The sequence below is a fragment of the Papio anubis genome, chromosome 9 (genome assembly GCF_008728515.1).
Source record: "Papio anubis isolate 15944 chromosome 9, Panubis1.0, whole genome shotgun sequence".
Lineage (NCBI taxonomy): Eukaryota > Metazoa > Chordata > Mammalia > Primates > Cercopithecidae > Papio > Papio anubis.
Genome location: NC_044984.1, coordinates 48,059,183 through 48,077,339, shown reverse-complemented (window position 1 = coordinate 48,077,339; position 18,157 = coordinate 48,059,183). Strand labels below are relative to the sequence as shown.

Here is an 18,157-nt window from a genome sequence, read left to right as displayed (position 1 = left end):
TTGAAGAAATCCGAGTTCGGAAGACTTCTTTAGTGGGCTGGGGGCTGTGACTGAAGAGACACGGGAGACGGGGCTGGGGCGGAGGAAGGGCTGGGGGCGCCTTGGAGCTGGTCTGAGCGAGGCGACGGCCTGGATGGAGTGGACCCCCGGGACCCCGCCCCAACCCCGCCGGACAGGCTCCTCCGGACCCCCCAGAGTCTGGCCCTCTCGCCTCCCGGTCTCCGCCTGTCCGGTGCCAGCTCTCGCCCGCCGCAGCCTCGCGGTCCTCCCCTCCCCAGCCCCTCGGCCCCTTTCATCTTCCCTAGACTCCGCTTGGGGTTTTGCTGGTTTCTGGGAGATAAAAACCGCTTCAAATAGCGGCGGCGCGCTGCCAGGACAAACAGGGCCGGGCGGGCCATGTGCGCCTGGTTACCGGCCCCGGGTCGGGACGCCGGGCTCCAGCGGGCCCGGGAAGGGGTGGCGGGCGGAGCTCCAGGCACCCAGGCTCCGGCGATGACTCCCAAAGTGGGGGGCCCCTTTTAGAAGCGGCCTGCGCGCTGTCTCGGTTCCCGCCCAGGTCGTAGGGAGGGGCAGGCGGAGACCGCCCGCTAAGCGCTCCGAGCCCATAGGGTCACAGTCGCTGCGTCGCCGGGCCCGCCGCGCCCCCTGGTGAAGTTACTGGGTGAGCGCGCTAGGCCTGGACTTGGGCCTTTCTAGAACCCGCAAATTGTGAAAAGCGTTCCACAAACGTTAGATAAGCAGCATGGGGGAGGGGACAGTACTTGTGCCAGGCCAGGGAGGGGGGGCAGCGGGCGGAACAGCACTGTTCCTTCTCACCGGTTCACCTTACAGGGTAAAATGCAGGCACCTAAACCGATCATTATAACCTGTTGGTGAAAATCGAGGTTTCATCGAAGGATGCAAGTTGCAGGCCGGAGTGATTTTTCCTAGGGGTATCTGGGTTTGGATGGTGTTACCACTAAGGTACAAACGGAAACTATCGTAGGTCTTCAGTGCTCTCCACTAATCTGTCAGTCACCTATTCCCTCTTTTCCTCAAACCTGCCCACTTCCCCTTCTCAGAGAGAGCTTTCCCAGCCAGGTTCCCCAAACCATCCCTAATGTATACCTTATGCTCTTCAAGCTTTCTGTGACTTCCCAGGTGACGGTGAACTCATTTAGGAAACTAAATGGGGCTATGGGAAAAGGTTAGAGCAGGAGTCCCGCCGCTCGTAGTGTTAGTGGCCTGTAAAGGAAGCGCACAGCAGGAGGTGAGCTGAGCAAGCTGAGCTCCGCCTCCTGTCAGATCAGCGGCATTAGATTCGCATAGCAGCGCGAACCCTGTTGTGAACTGCGCACGTGAAGGACCTAGGTTGCTCGCTTTTTATGAGAATCCAACTAATGGCTGATGATCTCAGGTGTAACAGTTTCATCCCAAAACCATTCCCTCCCCCGCTCCCCGTGGAAAAACTGTCTTCCACTAAACCTGGTCCTAAAAAGATTGGGGACCCCTACGTTAGAGCCTTGCTACTTAAAAGGTCGTCTGTGCAGTATCAGCTGGGGATTCTTTGGAAATATAGCCTCTGAGCTCCACCCTAGAAGATGCCCAGGAGATTCATATGTCCCTTAACAGTTGAGAAGTACTAGATTAGAGGAGATCCACTTGCCTTCTCAGGTGAAGTACATTTTCAGGAGACTGCGGAGCCCTTTGTTTTCTGACCTGGGAATAACTCTCTTGGGGGGAATTTTTCAGGTGAAAAAGAAGGGCAGACACGGAATCCAGAATACTAGAACTAAATGCCCCCTAGATTATTCAATGAGACTGGTAGCTCTTGGGAGTGGAGACTGCCTTCTACTTCTTCAAATCACTTAACATTTGTTAATGAACTCTGACCAAGGTCACCTAGTTGATGGCACAGTTATAGCTATTAACCTCTGACATTTGTTTAGCACTTTAAAATTTATCAAATAGCTTCACTTCATTATTTTGTATGGAAAACAACCATATGAAATAATTAGGACACTGCAAATGAGAAAAGTGAGACTCAAAGAATTCAATGTTTCTTTCTCCCTCTCCCTTTTTTTTCTTTTTCTTTTTTTTTTTTTTTTGAGACGGAGTTTCACTCTTGTTGCCTAGCTTGGAGTGCAGTGGTGTGTTTCTGCTCACCGCAACCTCTGTCTTCCAGGTTCAAGTGATTCTCCTGCTTCAGCCTCCCAAGTAGCTGGGATTACAGGCATGCACCACAATGCCCCGGCTAGTTCTGTATTTTTAGTAGAGACAGGGTTCCTCCATGTTGGTCAGGCTGGTCTCAAACTCCCGACCTCAGGTGATCAGCCCACCTCAGCCTCCCAAAGTGCTGGGATTACAGGCGTGAGCCACTGCGCCTGGCTTTTTCTCTCTCCCTTTCTTTCTCTCTTGCTTGCTTGACAGGGTCTCGCTTTTTGCCCCAGGCTGGAGTGCAGTGGCGCAATCTTGGATCATTGTAGTCTCGATTCTCCCATCTCAGCCTTCTGAGTAGCTGGACTACAGACGCTTGACACCACCACACTGGCTAACTTTTGAATTTTTTGTAGATACAGGGTCTTGCTATGTTGCCCAAGCTGGTCTTGAACTCCTGGGCTCAAGAGATCAGCCTCAGCCTCCCAAAGTGCTGGGATTACAGGTGTGAGCTACCATGCCCAGCCTCACTTTTATTCTTAAATCAGAATAACTGGTTTGGGTGTATCTAGGTCCAATCTCTCTGTGACCCACTTTCCTCATGGTGACAGAACAGCACCCACCTTATGGGGTTGTAAAGATTATAAGAGCACTTATCATAACAAGTGCTCAGGAAATAGTTTTGCAACCTGGCAAGGTGGCTCAGGCCTGTAATCCCAGCACTTTGGGAGGCCAAAGTGGGCGGATCACTTGAGGTCAGGAGTTTGAGACCAGCCTGGCCAACATGGTAAAACCCGTCTGTACTAAAAATACAAAATTAGCTGGGCGTGGTGGCGCATGCCTGTAATCCCAGCTACTCCAGAGGTTGAGGGAGGAGAACCGCTTGAACCCAGGAGGCAGAGGTTGCCTTAAGCCGAGATAGCGCCACTGCCTTCAGCCTGGGCAACAGAGTGAGACCCTGTCTCAATAAAATAAAATAAAATAAACTTTTCCTTTCTTTTTTTGTGAGACAAAGTTTTGCTTTTGTTGCCCAGGCTGGAGTGCAGCACAGCCATCTCGGCACACTGCAACCCCTGCCTGCCGGGTTCAAGAGATTCTCACGCCTCAGCCTCCCGATTAGCTGGGATTACAGATGCCCGCCACCACGCCCGACTAATTTTTGTATTTTTAGTATAGATGGGGTTTTCAACATGGCCAGGCTGGTCTACGAACTCCTGACCTTCAGGTGATCCACCCACCTAGGCCTCCCACAGTGCTGGGATTACAGGCGTGAGCCACTGCGCCTGGCAGGAAATGTTACTTTTCCACCTGTCCCCACCTCCCTTTCCAGGAGTCCGCCTAACCTTGTGGGTGCAGCACTGAAAATCCTCTCTGAGGTTTTTCCCTCAGCTTTCCAGCCAGCTGCCTGTGACATAGCCTGTATTTTCCTCTGGTGATCCACAGGCCTGGGAGGGTTAATTTGGTACTTCCCTGAATGTAGGTTATTTTGGGCTTTCTAAGCGTTAAGAGAGTGAGTGGGAAAAGGCGTTGGGGAATTCGGAGCTGGGAAAAACAGTAGTCGCGTGGAAAACAACAAAAAAAACCCCGCTCCAACCTGGTAACCAACGATTGGCCCGAGGACGTGTCCGCGCTGCTCCCCCTCCGGCCGCCAGGGGGCGCAGGAGGAAGCTTTGGCGGTCTGTCCCGGGACCGTACTTACTCGTACTTCTTTCCTGTTAAGTCTTTTCTTCACTTCCGTCGAGCTCCGTCTCGCCGTTTGTCCCTTGCGGCTACCCGTCTGCATACGAATCTAGCCCGGGAACCGAGTTGCGGGAGGGCGGTCTGTGCCATTCCGGCTAGGAGTTTGCCGACTCCAGACGTCCTGCGAACCGGCAAGATGTGCTCCCTGGGGTTGTTCCCTCCTCCACCGCCTCAGGGTCAAGTCACCCTATATGAGCACAATAACGAGCTGGTGACGGGCAGTAGCTATGAGAGCCCGCCCCCCGACTTCCGGGGCCAGGTGGCCAGGGCGAGGAGGGAGGGGACCTGCAGGCATGGGGGCAGAGTCGGGGAGAATTGGGGAAGGGAGGCAGTGTGACAGGGGCTGGGTCGCAGAGTCTGGTGGACTGGAAACAGCTTGGCCCCGGCAGGAGAATAGAAGGGCTGGAATCTGTTTTAGGGCAGGGATTGGAGTATAAGGGGGGGTTAAGGAGCTGTGGAGAAGTCCTAGAGGGAATGGAGAGAATGAGGGAGAATCTAGGGAGTGTGAGGATGCGGGAGAACTATCTAAAAGTTGGGGACAGTATCTGAGGAGGATCAGAAAGGTACAACTTGGAACATTTTTTCCGTGGTGTACCTGGGAAGGACAAGGAAGGGAAACTGACATTTACTGAGCGTTTGTTATGTAAGAAATAGGATGAGTCAGGTGTTTTCTAAAAATGTTATGTGGTTTCATAATCACAACCCTATGAAATATTATTCTAGTTGCACAGATACGGGAGCTAAGACTTGTTTCCCATACTAACAAGTGTTAGCTTTGTGGAAACGGAAAACAGACCTCTGGAATCTTGACTCACCATCACACCCCTCACTTTTGTGCTATAGTGGATCAATCTTCCTGTCCTACACCTGACCAAGGATCCCCTAAAGACCCCTGGAAGGCTGGACCATGGCACAAGAACTGCCTTCATCCATCACCGGGAGCAAGTGTGGAAGAGATGCATCAACATTTGGTGAGGCATGGCAAAGCGTTTTCTGGGTCATAGTCTGCAGATCCTGGAAAATGAGTGACCACTCTTTACCTTGGGGTGTTCTTCAAAAGACTTATTCAGGCTGTCTCCATGAGAGCTGTATATCTAAAATCATATGAAATTTTTAGTCCTTACTGTAGAAATCAAATGCTCAATAAATATCAGGTTCCCTCCCTTGCCCTTCCCAGGAACACTATGGAAAAAGTACTTCTATTTAATCTCTAGTAACTTGCCTTGCTTTCTGGCTTGATTAGGTGAACCTGCTCCCTGCCCCCACCTCATGTCATTAACACTTCTGAGCTTTTACGTAAAGCTCAGCAAGATTAGATATAAGGTTACATTGAATAATCTCCTACATAGGTCATCCACTTTACACCTGTAGGAGTGGAGCCACACTACCTGGTTTCATTTTCTTTTCTTTTTTTTTTTTTGAGACGGAGTTTCACTCTTGTTGCCCAGGCTGGAGTGCAGTGGCACGATCTCAGCTCACTGCAACCTCCGCCTCCCAGGTTCAAGCGATTCTCCTGCCTCAGTCTCCCGAGTAGCTAGGATTACAGGCATGTGCCACCACGCCCAGCTAATTTTGTATTTTTAGTAGAGACGGGGTTTCTCCATGTTGGTCAGGCTGGTCTTGAACTCCCGACCTCAGATTATCTGCCTGCCTTGGCCTCCCAAAGTGCTGGGATTACAGGTGTGAGCCACCGCGCTGGCTCATTTTCTTTTTTTTTCTTTTTTCTTTTTTTTTGAGACAGAGTCTTGCTGTGTTGCCAGGCTGGAGTGTGGTAGTGCGATCTCAGCTCACTGCAACCTCCGCCTCAGGTTCAGGTTCAAGCAGTTCCCCTGCCTCAGCCTCCCGAGTGGCTGGGACTATAGGCACGTGCCACCACGCCCAGCTAATTTTTGTATTTTTGTAGAGATGGGATTTCACCATGTTGGCCAGGCTGGTCTGGCCTCCTGACCTCAGGTAATCTGCCTGCCTTGACCTCCCAAAGTGCTGAGATTACAGCTGTGAGCCACTGCACCTGGACCTATTAATGGCACATATTAATGCCTTTAAGGGTTTTTTATGCCAGGCACAGTGACTCATGCCTATAATCCTAGCACTTTGGTAGGCTGAGGCCGGCAGATTGCTTGAGCTCAGTGGTTCGAGACAAGCCTGGGGAACATGGTGAAACCATGTTCTTTCCTCTACAAGAAAAGTACGAAAATTAGCCGGGTATGGTTGTATGCACCTTTAGTCCCAGCTACTCAGGAGGCTTATGTATAGGAGGATTGCTTGAGCCTGGGAGGTGGAGGTTGCAGTGAGCCAAGATTGTGCCAGTGCAGTGGCACTGAGTGAGACCTTGTCTCAAAAAAATAAAAAAAGTTAATATTTTATTAATACCATTACTATTTGTAGGATGAATTCCTAGAAGTTAAGTTGCTGGTTCAGAGGGTATGTTCATCTGTAATTTGTGAGCTGTTCCAAATAGTCCTCTGTCAAAATCGTACATGTATATGGTCCCACCAGCAGTGTATGAGAGTGCCTGTTTTCCAACACGTGCTGTTAAGCTTTGATCTTTGGTACTTTAGTACAGTTTAATGGGCATGTGTGTGTGAAGTTGAACATCAGTTTGTTGAAAAGCCATTCATTCCCAGGCTCCTCCTTGTCTCCTACTTCTGCGGCTGCTGCTTCTCAGGCTTTTTGGTGGCTCCTCTTCCTGATGTCCCTTGAATGTTGGTGTTCTTGGGGCTAGATTTCCAGTCAATGCATCAGACCTGGTGTTCACTTTTTTGTCAAATTATTCTTCTTGAATATTTCAGACTTCATATATTCAGCATGCTCAAATCCAGTCTCTTTATTTCTCTCTCCAAATTTGCTTCCCTGGATGGTTCACTTTAAGGAATGATCATATTACTCATTCAGGAAAAAGTGGTTTGAGTGTAGGTTCTGGGGTAGATAGATGGTTGAATCCTGACTACTACTTTCTACTTAGATTACCTTGTTCATATTAACTAACCTCTTCACACCTTTGTTCTCTCATCTTTTTTTTTTTTTTTTTTTTTTTTGAGATGGAGTCTCGCTCTGTCACCCAGTCTGGAGTGCAGTGGCCGGATCTCAGCTCACTGCAAGCTCCGCCTCCCGGGTTTACGCCATTCTCCTGCCTCAGCCTCCCGAGTAGCTGGGACTACAGGCGCCCGCCACCGCGCCCGGCTAGTTTTTTTTTTTGTATTTTTTAGTAGAGACGGGGTTTCACTGTGTTAGCCAGGATGGTCTCGATCTCCTGACCTCGCGATCCGCCCGTCTTCGGCCTCCCAAAGTGCTGGGATTACAGGCTTGAGCCACCGCGCCCGGCTGTTCTCTCATCTAAAAATGCAGTGATAGGCTGGGCGCGGAGGCTCACGCCTGTAATCCCAGCACTTTGGGAGGCCGAGGTGGGTGTAGCACTTGAGGTCAGGAGTTTGAGACCAGCCTGGCCAATGTGGTGAAACTCTGTCTGTATCCTGATTACTCAGGAGGCTGAGGCACAAGAATTGCTTGCACCCAGGAGTTAGAGGTTGCAGTGAGCCGAGTGCACACCACTGCACTCCAGCCTGGGTGACAAAGTGAGATTCCATCTTACACACACACACACACACACACAGAATAAAACCCTGTGTCTACAAAAAATTTAAAAATTAGCTGGGCATGATGGTGTGTGCCTGTAGTCTCAGCTCCTCCAGAGGCTGAGGTAGGAATACCTGAGTGCGGGAGGTTGAGGCTGCAGCGAGCCATGATGGTAATACTGCACTCCAGCTTGGGTGACAGAGCAAGACCCTGTCTCAATAAAATAAAAATAAATGCAGTGATAACAATACCTATCTTGTAGAATTGTCATAATGGCTTGATTAGTTCATGTGAGGCACCTAGTCCAGAGCTGGCACATGGTAAGCATATTAGCTGATGTAATTATTACCTAGGTGTTTTTCTTGTATTGATTGCTCTTTCCTTTACTAATGTCTGATTAGTCTTCACATCTTGTTCATGCTACTTCCTAAGTCTCTCAAATCTGTCTCTTTTTCTTCATCCCACCAGTTCAGGCCACTTTCACCTTTTCCCTAGATTCCTGAAGTAGATTCTTTTTTGTTTTTTTGAGATAGTCTCACTTTGTCACCCAGGCTGGAGTGCAATGGCACAATCTTGGCTCACTGCAACCTCTGCCTCCCAGGTTAAAGCAATTCTTCTGCCTCAGCCTCTGGAGTAGCTGGGACTACAGGTGCACACCACAATGCCTGGCTAATTTTTTTTTTTGAGACGGAGTCTTACTCTGTTGCCCTCGCTGGAGTGCAGTGGCGCGATCTCAGCTCACTGCAGGCTCCGCCTCCTGGGTTCACGCCATTCTCCTGCTTCAGCCTCCCAAGTCACTGGGACTACAGGCGCCCACCACCATGCCTAGCTAATTTTTTCTATTTTTAGTAGAGATGGGGTTTCACCGTGTTAACCAGGATGGTTTCGATCTCCTGACCTCGTGATCCGCCCGTCTCGGCCTCCCAAAGTGCTGGGATTACAGGCTTGAGCCACTGTGCCAGGCCAATTTTTGTATTTTTAATAGAGATGGAGTTTCACCATCTTGACCAGGTTGATCTCGAACTCCTGACCTCGTGATCTGCCTGCCTTGGCCTCCCAGCATGCTGGGATTACGGGCGTGAGCCACTGCACCCGGCCCTAAAGTAGATTCTTTTTTTTTTTTTTTTTTTGAGACGGAGTCTCGCTCTGTCACCCAGGCTGGAGTGCAGTGGCCGGATCTCAGCTCACTGCAAGCTCCGCCTCACGGGTTCTCGCCATTCTCCTGACCTCGTGATCCGCCCATCTCGGCCTCCCAAAGTGCTGGGATTACAGGCTTGAGCCACCGCGCCAGTAGATTCTTAACTGATTTATTTTTCTCTTATTCTTTTTTTTTTTGAGACGGCATCTTGCTCTGTTGTCCAGCGTGGAGTGCAGTGGTGCAAACATGGAACACGGCTCACTGCATCATCAGCCCCCAGGGCTCAAGTGATGCACCCTCTTCAGCCTCCTCAGCCTCCTCAGTAGCTGGGACTACAGGTGTGCGCCACCATACTTGGCTACGTTTTGTATTTTTTTGTAGAGACAGCATTTATATTGCCTAGGCTGGTCTCAAGCTCTTGAGCTCAGGTGATCCACCTGCCTTGGCCTCTGAAAGTGCTAGGATTACGGGTGTGAGCCACTGCACCTGGACTTTTTCTATTTTTTCTCTTTTTTTTTGTTTTTTCTGTGAGACGAAGTCTCACTCTGTCGCCCAGGCTGGAGTGCAGTGGCATGATGTCGGCTCACTGCAACCTCTCCCTCCCGGGTTCAGACAATTCTCCTGCCTCAGCCTCCCAAGTAGCTGGGATTATAGGCATGCATCACCACGCTTGGCAAAGTTTTATATTTTTAGTAGAGACGGGGTTTCACCATGTTGGCCAGGATAGTCTCGATCTCCTGACCTCGTGATCCGCCCACCTCGGCCTCCTAAAGTGCTGGGATTACAGGTATGAGCCACTGCGCGCATCCTGGTCTTTTCTATTCTTATCACTCTCTAATCTGCAACTAGACTGCTCTTTCTAAAATGCTGCTGTGTGATCTGTTTATTCCTCTCCTTAGAACCCTTCCATGGCTTTCCATTCACTGTCTTAGAACAAGTCCCAACTCCTTAACCTGCTCACAAAGCCCCAAAAGCCCTCTGAGGCTTGGTTGCCTCATCCGTAAATGTTTAGAATCTCTTTCAGCTTTGTGAGGTACGTAAATGAAAGGACAACATGTAGAGTGCCTGGTACATAGTTGGCGCTCATTAAATGTGTCTGTATTTTTAATACATGTATATTGAATGAATGAATGAAACTGGTAGAGGGGGACACGGGATCAGATAAATCTGACCCACATTTTCCTCCCTTATCAGGCGTGATGTGGGCCTTTTTGGGGTGCTAAATGAAATTGCAAACTCAGAAGAAGAGGGTAAGTATTTTTCTCTCCAGTCTTCGCTCGTTTTGTGGTTATCTTCCCCTCCATATTCTTGAACTCACCTGACATCTGTTGGCCCAGCCTCTTTTAGCTGTATTTTTCCTGTCATCTTCTCTCCTCTGCCTACCCAAATAACCCAGAGTGGGTGTCCAGAGTGGGTGTCCAGAGTGGGTGTCCAGAGTGAGATGTTGAGAGTACTTACTGGGCAGAAGGACCTGGGGAGTGCCTGTCCTTCCTTGTCTTTCACCTAGAGGGTACCTGGTAAGAGGCCTCTGAATGGTTTAATCAGGGCTGCTTCCTCAACCCTACAGTGTTTGAGTGGGTGAAGACGGCATCCGGCTGGGCCCTGGCACTCTGTCGATGGGCCTCTTCCCTCCATGGGTCCCTGTTCCCCCATCTGTCTGTAAGTTTGGCTTCCTCCCCAGCCCTCTGCAGTTGCTGCGTCCCCATCCTACTCTGCCCCCATTCCTATCCTTGCAGGTCAGGGTTGGGTGTGATGACTTCAGAAGGTAGGAGTGGTCCAGCTCCCGGGTAGGAATATTGAGGGGATGGGCTCCTTTTGCCCCAGTGTGTCCTCTGTCTGCTTTGTTCTTACAGCTCAGGAGTGAAGATCTGATTGCTGAATTTGCCCAAGTCACAAATTGGTGAGTGCACAAGCCCTGGAGCTTTGTGGGAAGGAAGTCCTGAACCTCGAAACTTCCTCTGGGGAGAAGGCAAAGACTCCTACTCCTTTTCTGATTGCTCACCATGTTTTCATTCCTTCTGTCCCCCCAAAAAAGAGAATACAAGAAAAAGTAGAGAAAAACCATGTCCTTACTGGAAATGAATGTGAGCTTCTGGTCTAGGGTAGGGGTAGGTGCAGGAACTCTTCATGTTAACCCTTCCTTAGGTCCAGCTGCTGCTTGCGTGTCTTTGCGTGGCACCCCCACACCAACAAGTTTGCAGTGGCCCTGCTAGATGACTCAGTCCGTGTGTATAATGCCAGCAGGTGTGTGTGGAGACACCAGGTGGGCTCTGACTTGTCAATATCATCTTCCCTTGCCAGCCTTGGTCCCGGGAAGTCCTGTAGTTCTTGTACCTGGTTCATAGGGCTCCTTCCAGAACTGGGGTCAGAGAAACTCGATAACTGGATATGTGCTTTTTCTAGACCTAACCGTTATCCTTTCCTGTCCCATAGTGCCCTTGGCCCCTAAATGAATCCTCCTTCTTCTCTCTGACTTTCCCTCCTTAACTGCACTCTGGTTGCTGGAGCCTTAGTGTTCCTGTCTTGACTCAGTTTCTTATCCCTTCACCCTAGCACCATAGTCCCCTCCCTGAAGCACCGGCTGCAGCGAAATGTGGCGGCTCTGGCCTGGAAACCTCTTAGTGCCTCTGTCTTGGCTGTGGCCTGCCAGAGCTGCATTCTCATCTGGACCCTGGACCCTACCTCCTTGTCTACCCGGTAAGTCTTAGTAGCCTGTCTTATCTTGGCCTGAGAGTTATGCAATGCTAGGCATGGTGGGTGGTGAGGAGGTCTGAAAGGAGAAGTTCTTTGTCCTCACAGCACTTCCCAGGGCTATGGGAAAAGCAGATGTAAGATAAAAGTGGGTTGCTGAGAATAATCTGGAGAAAGAGACAGAACTAGGGGCTTTTTGGATTGTGGGGACAATGTGTCTGTGGGTTATGGGGTGGAAAGACTGTCTTTCAGAGGACTATCAGGAGACTTGAAGGAAGTGTGAAGAAAATTAGTGCTGATAAGATCAGAAACTAATGAAATTAGAAAAAGCATACCTGTGAGAACTAACTAAAAATAAAACCAGAAATTGGTTCTTTAAGTTATGAATAAGCTGGGTGCTGTGGCTCATGCCTGTAATTCCGACACTTTGGACTGTGGAGGCGGGTGGATCAGCTGAGGTCAGGAGTTCGAGACCAGCCTGGCCAACATGTCACTACTAAAAATACAAAAATTAGCTGGGCCTGGTGGTGTGCACCTGTAGTTCCAGGTACTTGGGAGGCTGAGGGAGGAGAAACGCTTGAATCTGGGAGACGGAGGTTGCAGTGAGCCGAGATCATGCCACTGCACTCCAGCCTGGGCAATGGAACGAGACTCTGTCTAAAAAAAAAAAAAAAGAAAAAAAAATTAGGAATAAGGCTGCGGACAGTGGCTCATACCTGTAATCCCAGCATTTTGGGAGGCCAAAGCGTGAGGATCACCTGAGGTCAGGAGTTTGAGACCAACCTGGTCAACATGGTAAAACCCGTCTCTGCTAAAAATACAAAAATTAGGCCAGGCACAGTGGCCCATGCCTGTAATCCCAGCACTTTGGGAGGCCAAGGTGGGTGGATTTCTTGAGGCCAGGAATTTGAAACCATTCTGGCCAACATGGTGAAACCCCATCTCTACTAAAAATACAAAAAATTAGCCGGACGTGGTGGTGCATGCCTCTGATCCCAGCTACTCGGGAGGCTGACACACAAGAATCACTTGAACCTGAGAAGCGGCGGTTGCAGTGAGTTGACATCACACCACTGCAGCTGCACTGTGGTCTGGGTGACAGAGTGAGACACTGTCTTTTTTTTTTTTTTTTTTTGAGACGGAGTCTCGCTCTGTCGCCCAGGCTGGAGTGCAGTGGTGCGATCTCGGCTTACTGCAAGCTCCGCCTCCCAGGTTCACACCATTCTCCTGCCTCAGCCTCCCGAGTAGCTGGGACTACAGGCGCCTGCCACCGACACTGTCTTAAAAAAAAAAAAAAAGGCTGGGTGCGGTGGCTCATACCTGTAATCGCAGCACTTTGAGAGGCTGAGGCAGGTGGATCATGAGATCAGGAGATGAGACCATCCTGGCTACCACGGTGAAACCCCATCTCTACTAAAAATAAAAAAAGTCAACCGGGCGTGGTGGTGCTCGCCTGTAGTCTCAGCTACTCGGCAGGCTGAGGCAGGAGAGTCACTTGAACCTGGGAGGCAGAGGTTGCAGTAGTGAGCCGAGATCGTGCCACCGTACTCCATCCTGGGCAACAGAGCAAGACTATCTCAAAGAACAAAGTGTGTATGTGTGTGTGTGTGCGGTACATATATATATGTACATATATATATATGAATAAAGAAGAAAACCTTTTGGTCAGCCTAATTAAGGAGAAAAAACCAAAGTATACTATTTTCAGAAGTGGAAAGATATAGATATGGTAGAAAATAGAAGAATTATAAGAGTATTATGGACATGTTTAGGCCAACAAATTTGAAAATCTGAAGGAAATGTTTGATTTTTTTTGTTTGTTTGTTTGAGATGGAGTCTCGCTCTGTTGTTCAGGCTGGAGTGCAGTGGCGTGATCTCGGCTCACTGCAGTCTCAGCCTCCCGGGTTCAAGCGATTCTTCAGCCTCAGCGTCCCAAGTAGCTGGGACTACAGGCATGTGCTAACTAATTTTTGTATTTTTATTAGAGATAGGGTTTCACCATATTGGCCAGGCTGGTCTTGAACTCCTGACCTTGTGATCCGCCCGCCTTGGCTTCCCAAAGTGCTGGGATTATAGGAGTGAGCCACTGCGCCCTGTGGAAATGTTTGATTTTCTAGCAAAATATAAGTTACCAAAGTGGATTGTAGAAGAAAATAATGGGTTTTTTTTTGGGGGGGGTCAGAGTTTCACTCTTGTTGCCCAGGCTGGATGGAGTGCAATGGCACAATCTTGGCTCACTGCAACCTCTTCCTCCCGGGTTCAAAGGATTCTCCTCTTGACCTCATGATCCACCCGCCTCAGCATTCCCAAGTGCTGGGATTACAGGCATGAGTCACCGCGCCCGGCCTGTCCTCCCTTTTTTTGTTGCAGGATCTATCCTGATTTATTTTTATAAAGCTAATGTAACACTAATACCTAAACCTTGACAGTAGGTACTATAAGAAAAAAATACATAATCACAGATTTTTTTTCTTTTTTTTTTTTGAGATGGAATCTCACTCTGTCGTCCAGGCTGGAGGGCAAGTGGCGCAATCTCAGCTCACCGCAACAACTTCTGCCTCCTGGGTTCAAGCGATTCTCCTGCCTCAGCCTCCCAAGTAGCTGGGACTACAGGCGCATGCCATCACAGGCCAATTTTTTATTTTTTATTTTTATTTTTTTTTATTTTTTATTTTTTATTTTTTTTTGAGACGGAGTCTCGCTCTGTCGCCCAGGCTGGAGTTCAGTGGCCCGCTCTCAGCTCACTGCAAGCTCCGCCTCCTGGGTTCACGCCATTCTCCTGCCTCAGCCTCCCAAGTAGCTGGGACTACAGGCGCCCGCCACCTCGCCCGGCTAGTTTTTTGTATTTTTTAGTAGAGACAGGGTTTCACCGTGTTAGCCAGGATGGTCTCGATCTCCTGACCTCGTGATCCGCCCATCTCGGCCTCCCAAAGTGCTGAGATTTCAGGCATGAGCCACCACACCTGGCCTGTTTTTTGGTTATTTTAGAGATGGGGTTTCATTATGTTGCCCAGGCTGGGATGAAGTGGTTATTCACAGACTCAGTCATCGCACATTACAGCCTTGAACACCTGGGCTCAAGTAAGCCTCTAGCCAAGTAGCTGGGACTACAGGTGCGTACACCACGCCTGGAAGGTTGTTGGTTTTTTTGTTTTTGTTTCTACTAAAAATACAAAAATTAGCTGGGTGTGGTGGCGCGTGCCTGTAATCCTGGCTACTCAGGAAGCTGACGCAGGAGAATCGCTTGAACCCAGGAGGTGGAAGTTCAGTGAGCTGAGATAATGCCATTGTACTCTAGCCTGGGCGACAAGGCGAAACTTGATTTTTAAAAAATTTTTAAAATAAATACATGAACAAAAAACAAGGCCAGGCACGTGATGGTTCATGGGTGTAATTCCAGCACTTTGGGAGGCTGAGGCAGATGGATCACTTGAGCCTAGGAGTTTGAGACTAGCTTGGGCAACATAGACACTATACAAAAAATAAAAATGAAAAAACTAGCTGGGCGTGGTGGTGTACATCTGTAGTCCTTGTTACTTTAGAGGCTGAGGCAGGAGCCTCAGGAGTTTGAGGCTGCAGTGTGCTATGATCGTGCCACTGCACTCCAGCCTGGAGTGTGAACCACCATGTCTGGCCCAGGAGATATTTTTTACAGCATTATGTATAATAAAAAATTACAAACAAGTCAAATGTCCATTTGTAGAGGCAGGACTGAATAGATTGTAGTTCATCTATTGAGTGGTATACAGTGGAGCCACCGAAAAGAATGAGATGAATCTGAACCCACCTGCAAAGGCAGCTGTGATTTATTGTAAAGTTGAAGAGAATTAAATTGTACATCTGTGACTAAGACTTCACTGGAGCTGAAGGTGGTTATAGTTAGGTAGAAAGAGAAGGTGGCATTAATTTAGGTAGTAGCCTTCATCTGTCCAGGCACATGACTCTGGAAATACACAGCTGACACACAGCTGCAGACACATGGCAGGCGCCCTCAGGTAGTTCCCTGCTGGTGATGGAGGCTGAGCCACATGCAGCATCTTTATGATAAGCAGCAAACGCAGGAGTGCAAAGGTGGGAGGTGCTCTGATAAGGCAAGGCAGGAGGGCTGTTTCGGAGCACAGGGTGTGTTCTGAGGAGTGTTAGATAACTCTGGAGAGAAAAGGTTGGAACCTTGAAGTAAGGTCATAGATTATCCCTGGTTGGATGGATGGCCAGGCTGGATGGCCAGGGTGGATGGCCTGTGGGCAGATAGCTGTGTTCTGGGGTGGGGCCTAATACCACCCCAGGGCAGTACCTTCTAGGTTTCTGGTTAGCTTTTGCCTCCTCATGGCCTATGGTGAAAGCACTCTCTTTCACCCTGGCCTGAGATCTTGCAAATCACCTCTTCTCTGTTGACCTGCTCGTGATTTGGCCTTTTTTCCCCTTCACTGTTTTTTTCTTTTAACTTCCACAATCCTTATTCCTTTTTCCCAACCTGGATTTGAGTCCAGAACGGGCCATCACGATAGGAAGTTTTAGCAGGAGGCAAAGAAATAGAATTTTGGGGATGGTTTCTTGTCATCTCCTGACTCCACATCCTCTGTGTTCCCCTGCAGACCCTCTTCTGGCTGTGCCCAAGTGCTGTCTCACCCTGGGCATACACCTGTTACTAGCTTGGCCTGGGCCCCCAGTGGAGGGCGGCTGCTCTCAGCTTCACCCGTGGATGCTGCTATCCGGGTGAGTGGGTCCCTGCCCCTCATGTGCATTTCAGTCCTGGCAAAAGCGTTCCTCACTCGGTGGTGGAAACATCTTGGGGGAAGGAGGAGGGACCTTGGTTCATTCAGTCTTAAACTTACCCAGAGAGGAGCTTTGCCATCAGACTCATGAGGTTTAAAATTCCATTCTCTGTAATCATTAGCATGAACCTGTGCCTCATGTTTCACAGTCCCTCTCCTGCTTCCTCTCGTTTCTGGCTCTGTGTACATTAGAGAGGCCAGCCCTCTGAGAGATGATAGGGTGCTTGAGTTTTCCCTTATCTTTTGCCCCACTCTCCTAGGTATGGGATGTCTCAACAGAGACCTGTGTCCCCCTTCCCTGGTTTCGAGGAGGTGGGGTGACCAACCTGCTCTGGTCCCCAGATGGCAGCAAAATCCTGGCTACCACTCCTTCAGCTGTCTTTCGGTGAGTGGGCGGAGGATGGAGGGAGGACAAGGACCTAGAGAAAGGCACTTAGCTCCTGGAAGCTCTGTCAAGGGAGGTGGGTCCAAGTTTTAGAACTTAGAGGTCCTGAGCTGTAATTTGCTTTTCTCTGGCTTAGAGTCTGGGAGGCCCAGATGTGGACTTGTGAGAGGTGGCCTACTCTATCAGGGCGCTGTCAGGTAAGAGGGGACTCTGATTGACAGACGCTGGGGAGATGATTCCAATGGGCCCCTGATGCCCCCAAGCCCGGCCACCTCTATTTTCCCTCCTGCATTCTACTGTAGACATACCTTCTCCTGCCTTTTGCTCCCTGACCCCAGACTGGCTGCTGGAGCCCAGATGGCAACCGACTGCTGTTCACTGTATTGGGAGAGCCACTGATTTACTCCCTGTCTTTTCCAGAACAATGTGGTGAGTTAGGGCAACATTTCAGTATTTGGGGTGGTCAGAGGGAGGCAGCAACCTTTGGTAAGATGCAGCTCTGAGGGATAAAGGGAAATATAGAAGCTTAGGAAATTTCGAGGTGTTGATGCCTTTGGTGAGCTGGCGGGGGACCAGTGAGAGGCCTGTTTCTTGCAAGAACCTCTCTGCTCTTATCCATCCACAGGTGAGGGAAAGGGGCGCGTTGGAGGTGCAAAGTCAGCAACAATTGTGGCAGATCTGTCTGAGACAACAATACAGACACCAGATGGTGAGGAGAGGTGAGCTGAGTGGTTGAGGGAGTAGCAGTGAAAAGCAGATGGGAGGGACCACACTGAAACTCTGTCCTCACTCACAGGCTTGGGGGAGAGGCTCACTCCATGGTCTGGGACCCCAGTGGGGAGCGTCTGGCTGTGCTCATGAAAGGTAAGAGGCAAGGATGAAGGGCTCAGCCTACAGCCATCTTCCCAATTAATCTAGTGAGGCCATGCCCTGGCTTGGAGTTCTCCTCTGCCCCTGTCCTGGGACTCTGTCTTCAGAGTTCCTCCCCTATCCCTGGATCCATTTCTTACAGGAAACCCAAGAGTACAGGATGGTAAACCAGTCATCCTCCTTTTTTGCACTCGAAACAGCCCTGTGTTTGAGCTCCTTCCCTGGTAAGTGCCATGTGGGCCCTTAGGTCTGGACTTCTCACCAGCCTTCCTGCACAAAACCCACATCCCACTACATGCAGCTCCCTTCTGCCTCCGGTTGCCTGCTCACCTTTTCTTCTAGTGGCATTATCCAGGGGGAGCCAGGAGCCCAGCCCCAGCTCATCACTTTCCATCCTTCCTTCAACAAAGGGGCCCTGCTCAGTGTGGTGAGTGCGCCAGGCTGCTGGGGCTTCCAGGAGTTGGATGGAGAAGCTAAGGGCCTTGGCTGCTGTATGGCTCTGCCAGATGGCCCTTCTTTGGGCCCAGGCTCTGATCCTTTTCTTTCCCTTCTCTGCAGGGCTGGTCCACAGGCCGAATTGCTCACATCCCGCTGTACTTTGTCAATGCCCAGTTTCCACGTTTTAGCCCAGTGCTTGGCCGGGCCCAAGAACCCCCTGCTGGGGGTGGAGGCTGTATTCATGACCTGCCCCTCTTTACTGAGACATCCCCAACCTCTGCCCCTTGGGACCCTCTCCCAGGGCCACCACCTGTTCTGCCCCACTCCCCACATTCCCACCTCTAATAAAAAATAAGTTTTCCTTTTGTTTTCCGCTCAGTTACCAGTCTGTCTTTTCCAAGGAGTTGC

The 18,157-nt window shown here is 49.9% G+C and overlaps 1 protein-coding gene across 9 annotated transcripts; it reads left to right on the top strand.

Annotated features, from left to right (window-relative positions):
* Positions 1–772: 772 nt before the first annotated feature.
* AAAS (aladin WD repeat nucleoporin) lies at positions 773–18,127 on the top strand. Of its 9 annotated transcripts, none has more exons than XM_021922410.2 (16): positions 773–963; positions 4,720–4,847; positions 9,785–9,840; positions 10,136–10,249; positions 10,444–10,490; positions 10,736–10,834; positions 11,144–11,287; positions 15,877–15,997; positions 16,317–16,441; positions 16,578–16,638; positions 16,780–16,870; positions 17,067–17,160; positions 17,238–17,305; positions 17,454–17,535; positions 17,654–17,738; positions 17,870–18,127. In XM_021922410.2, the coding sequence occupies exons 3-16, from the start codon at positions 9,814–9,816 to the stop codon at positions 18,092–18,094; spliced, it is 1,383 nt and encodes a 460-aa protein (XP_021778102.2). In that variant the 5' UTR covers positions 773–963; positions 4,720–4,847; positions 9,785–9,813; the 3' UTR covers positions 18,095–18,127. The 9 variants fall into 9 exon arrangements, with proteins under 9 accessions (XP_021778102.2, XP_003906503.2, XP_003906504.2 ...); XM_003906454.3 differs by lacking the exon at positions 773–963 and adding an exon at positions 3,850–4,135 and having other exon boundaries at positions 10,158–10,249; XM_021922407.2 differs by lacking the exon at positions 773–963 and adding an exon at positions 3,865–4,135.
* The last annotated feature ends 30 nt before the right edge of the window (positions 18,128–18,157 follow it).